This window comes from Aureococcus anophagefferens, assembly GCF_000186865.1.
Source record: "Aureococcus anophagefferens unplaced genomic scaffold AURANscaffold_1115, whole genome shotgun sequence".
In the NCBI taxonomy this organism is placed as follows: domain Eukaryota; class Pelagophyceae; order Pelagomonadales; family Pelagomonadaceae; genus Aureococcus; species Aureococcus anophagefferens.
Genome location: NW_008706254.1, coordinates 1 through 2,829, shown reverse-complemented (window position 1 = coordinate 2,829; position 2,829 = coordinate 1). Strand labels below are relative to the sequence as shown.

The following is a 2,829-nucleotide window of genomic DNA, read 5'->3' as shown; positions in this document are numbered from 1 at the left end:
CCGCCGGCGCACATTCAGGACTTCAAGTTCATGTGNAAGAGGTTGCATCGCTATCGATCGCGGCTCGATGGTGCGCCGCCAACTTAGAGTCAGTGCGATGACGAGCGCGCTGCTCCTCGCGCTGCTGCCGTCGGCCGGTGCCTTCGGTCCCGCGCCGCGCCGCCGCGCCGCGACGCGGGTGGCCGCGGCCGAGGCGCCGAGCATGGACGAGGACTGGACCGATTCCCAGTGGTCGATGTACGCGTCGCAGAGCGGCCGCTGGGAGGGCGTCTGGACGACGTTCAACGACCAGGGCATCGAGACCATGAGCCACGAGGGCGTCTGGGACGTGCAGCTCGTGCCCTGCCCCGACGGCTCGGAGGGCGACGCGGCCGTGCACAAGCTCGAGGTGCCGACGCCGTCCGGCGCGCCGCGCGAGATCCCCGTGGGCACGTACCGCGCGGGCGCGCTGGGCCGCCAGGTCTGCGCGGGCGCGGGCATGTGCAGCGGGCCGAGCCTGCTGCGGAGCGGCCTCATGTCGACGGAGCTGATCCTCCGCCACGGCGCGAGCCGCTTGCGGGTCACGCTGCAGCACGCGCCGGCGGAGCCCGCGGAGGGCAGCGAGCTCGACGCGCCGGCCCTGCTCTGCTACCGCTGCGTCGTGAGCCGCGAGCGCTGCGACGGGTCGTTGGGCGCGCCGACGCGCGAGATCGAGGCGAAGCGGTGGGACGACGTCGAGCGCGGGGCAGGAAAAGAGAGCGAAATTCCCAACTTCAAAGGCTCCGATCTCGGCCGCTTTCCACTCGTTTCGGCTGATTTTTGGACGAGCGATCATCTCCTGGAACGGTCTCGAAGCGTGGATGCTTTTCCCGGAACGCGCGCGCGCGGAACACTCACGTTGAAGCGAACTTGAATCTCTCTTTTCCTGCCCAGGTCGAGCGGCCCGCGGACGGCGACGACACGCACTTCTGGCGCGGCGTGAACCCCTGGGCCTGGCGGCGCATCTGGGGCGGCGACGCGGCCGTGGCGACGGGCCGCGAGTCCCTCCAGCGGTTCCTCCTCGACGAGGTCGAGCCCGACGACCTGTGGCACGAGTTCATGCGCACGGGCGAGGCGTCGTACAATTTGGTGCTCCCGGGCGGCATCCGCATCCAGGCGCCCCAGGTCGTCCAGTCCTCGGTCCCCGCGCCCATGCGCGTCGCCTGGATGCCCAACGGCGACGAGCTGCTCCGCGCGGAGGCCGTCGTCGTCGCGCTCGAGCCCACGGACGACGACCGCCGCTTCCTCCCGCCGAAGCTCGTCACCTTCCGCGCGGACGCGCTCGTCAACAAGGGCGCCAAGCCCACGGACCCGACCTACGTCGACCCGCCGGAGGAGTTCGATAACGCGGCGTGAGCTAGTGGTTTACAGCCCGCGGTCCCGGATTCCGAACAGTGCAACTTGCTGTGTTGATTTACAGGGTGCTTTGTCTAGATAGGGGAGTGAAGCGCCGTGATGCTTACAAGCCGTCCCTGTCTAGGCACGCGAGATTGATCGCGGCGTTCTCGAAGCCCTTGGCGGCTGCGCGCGAAAACCAGCGCCTGGCTTCGCCGACGTCACGTTGCACGCCTTGGCCCGTACGGTAGAAGCAGCCCATATTGTATTCGGCCTCCGTAAGACCTTGTTCCGCCGCAAGCCTGCAGTACCTCGCGCCCTCGACAAAGTCGCCTGCTGCGAAATACTCGTTTGCTAGTGCGCACTGTGCCTTCGCGAAGCCGCGGCCCGCGGCCATGCGATCGAGTCGCGCCGCCTTCGTACTGTCCATCTTGACACCTTCTCCGATGGCATACAGACGTGAAAGGTTCACCATCGCCTCCAAATTTCCGAGTCCCACGGCGCGTTTGTAGATTTTCGCCGCCTTCTTGGGGTTTATCGGCAGGTCGTAAATTCCCGTTTCATACGCGAGCCCCAGGTTGAAGACCGCTTCTGGCACGTCGTTCTCCGCGTGGCGACGGACTCCCGCAAGAGCTTCCTCCATTGTTTGGTAAGGCGTTCGACAGAGTGGGCACGGCTTGTATCCAATCTTGTCCACGCACGGCCCGCAGATCATTCGACCGCAGCAAGAGCGGAAGATGTCGGACATCGAGTTCACGTCCCACTCCTCGAAGCAGACTGGGCACCGCGAACCCCGGCGTTCAGAATACGGCTCCGGCGCCGGTTCCGCCTCGCGCCGCGCGCGGGCGGCCTCGTGCTCCGCGGCGATGCGCGCGCGGACCTCGTCGGCGTGCGACCGAGGCGCGGGGCCGTAGAATACCACCTCTTCCGGCGGGGGCGTCGGGGCTTCCCCCCGCGCCGCCTCCGCCGCGCGCTCGTTCCGGATCTTCTTGCACGCCTTCCGGTGGCCGCGGTCGCGCCAGTCGATGCGTTGGCACTCGGTTGAGCAATACTGCGTGGTGCCACAGGGGCAATTGAGCTTGGCCTTTTCAGAGCAGATGGAACAGGTCAGACGGAGCTTGAAAGCCTTCGCCCTGGCCTTCTTCACCTCGTACTCCCGCTGCTTTTTCTGCCAGTCCTTCTCGCCTTCAATCGGGGGGTCCATGGTAAGCGAGTTTGGAAGTCGTGTGAAGGGGGGCGGCGGGATTATTAGCGTCGGCGACGGTCTCGGGGGTCTCGGCGTCTGCTCCGGGCGCGGACTTGGCTCGTCGAGTTGTTTTTGCCAAAATTTTGGCAGAGAATTTGCCATTGGCGATCAGCCACACCCAAACGCGTCGACCTACTCCGCAGAAGCTGCTACATCCCCCCAATCAATCAAAAGCAAACTACAGTAAGAACGGCACGATCGCCCTCCGGCCGGCCGGGTAGTCCGCGCCG

General features: G+C 66.2%; 2 protein-coding genes across 2 annotated transcripts; one reads left to right on the top strand and one right to left on the bottom strand.

Moving 5' to 3' along the window:
• Positions 1-97: 97 nt before the first annotated feature.
• Positions 98-1,370, top strand: AURANDRAFT_69197 (hypothetical protein; the record flags this gene model as incomplete). Its single annotated transcript, XM_009044953.1, has 2 exons — positions 98-784; positions 913-1,370. Coding segments are annotated over 2 exons (1,145 nt in total), but the record flags the coding sequence as incomplete, so codon positions are not given.
• Positions 1,371-1,528: 158 nt separating this feature from the next.
• AURANDRAFT_18112 (hypothetical protein) lies at positions 1,529-1,963 on the bottom strand (the record flags this gene model as incomplete). The annotated part of the gene is made up of 1 exon (XM_009044952.1): positions 1,529-1,963. A coding segment is annotated over one exon (435 nt), but the record flags the coding sequence as incomplete, so codon positions are not given.
• Between the last annotated feature and the right edge of the window lie 866 nt (positions 1,964-2,829).